This window comes from Sphaeroforma arctica, assembly GCF_001186125.1.
Source record: "Sphaeroforma arctica JP610 unplaced genomic scaffold supercont1.11727, whole genome shotgun sequence".
Lineage (NCBI taxonomy): Eukaryota > Ichthyosporea > Ichthyophonida > Sphaeroforma > Sphaeroforma arctica.
The window spans coordinates 1-799 of record NW_014028831.1 but is presented as its reverse complement, the minus strand read 5'-3'; the positions used below and the strand labels follow the sequence as shown (position 1 = coordinate 799).

The 799-nt window shown below is 41.0% G+C and overlaps 1 protein-coding gene across 1 annotated transcript; it reads left to right on the top strand.

The window, feature by feature from the left end:
• Nucleotides 1-548: 548 nt before the first annotated feature.
• Nucleotides 549-725, top strand: SARC_17696 (hypothetical protein; the record flags this gene model as incomplete). Its single annotated transcript, XM_014288213.1, has 1 exon — nucleotides 549-725. A coding segment is annotated over one exon (177 nt), but the record flags the coding sequence as incomplete, so codon positions are not given.
• Nucleotides 726-799: the final 74 nt, after the last annotated feature.

Genomic DNA, 799 nt, shown 5'->3' with positions numbered 1-799 from the left:
ACTTACTTACTTACTACTACTNTGTATATATATATATATATATATATATATATATATATATATATTCATACTTATTTATATATATATATATATAGAATGTCATGGAGGTGCGCAACAACAGCGCTTTCACGGAGACTAACCTGGTCAAGAAGCTGGAGCAGTTGGTGCTGGACTTAAAGAAGGTATGATCTGCGCACACGCGTGTTCCATTTCGATTGCGATTCCTTTATTCCGGTCCTCTAGGCCTTGAACCCCACTCTTCCCGAGTTTGCGTAGTACATCATTCTAGCTGATATAGTGATATAGAAACGATATCACTTGCGCATGAGATATGTGCCGTACGCCAGCGCTCTTGGATCGAACTATTAACTAATACCAGCCAGGCTAGGCAGCCGTGTGACTATCCTTTCCTAGTACTGAACATTTCATGTACACGTGCTAGTTGCATTAGCCCATCGCTCCCTACCGATGGTGTATTCTGCTTGTCAAATGCGTATACGGATTGACTGCTTATTGACTGAGTTTTGTGTTCAACGCGTTCCTCCTAGGCTGAGCTGTTGGAGCTTGCCGGCGCCGCCTACAAACTACTGATACCCATATACGAGCACATGAGAGCCTTCGACTTTCTCCATGTGGCCTACGGACACTTGAGTGAGGTCTACCGGGACGTTATCAATGTGGTAGGTAGATTACATGGACAGCCGGTGAGCTATAGTCGCCTATAAATATATATATATATATATATATATATATAAATATATATATATATATATATATATGTGTGTGTGTGTGTGTGTGT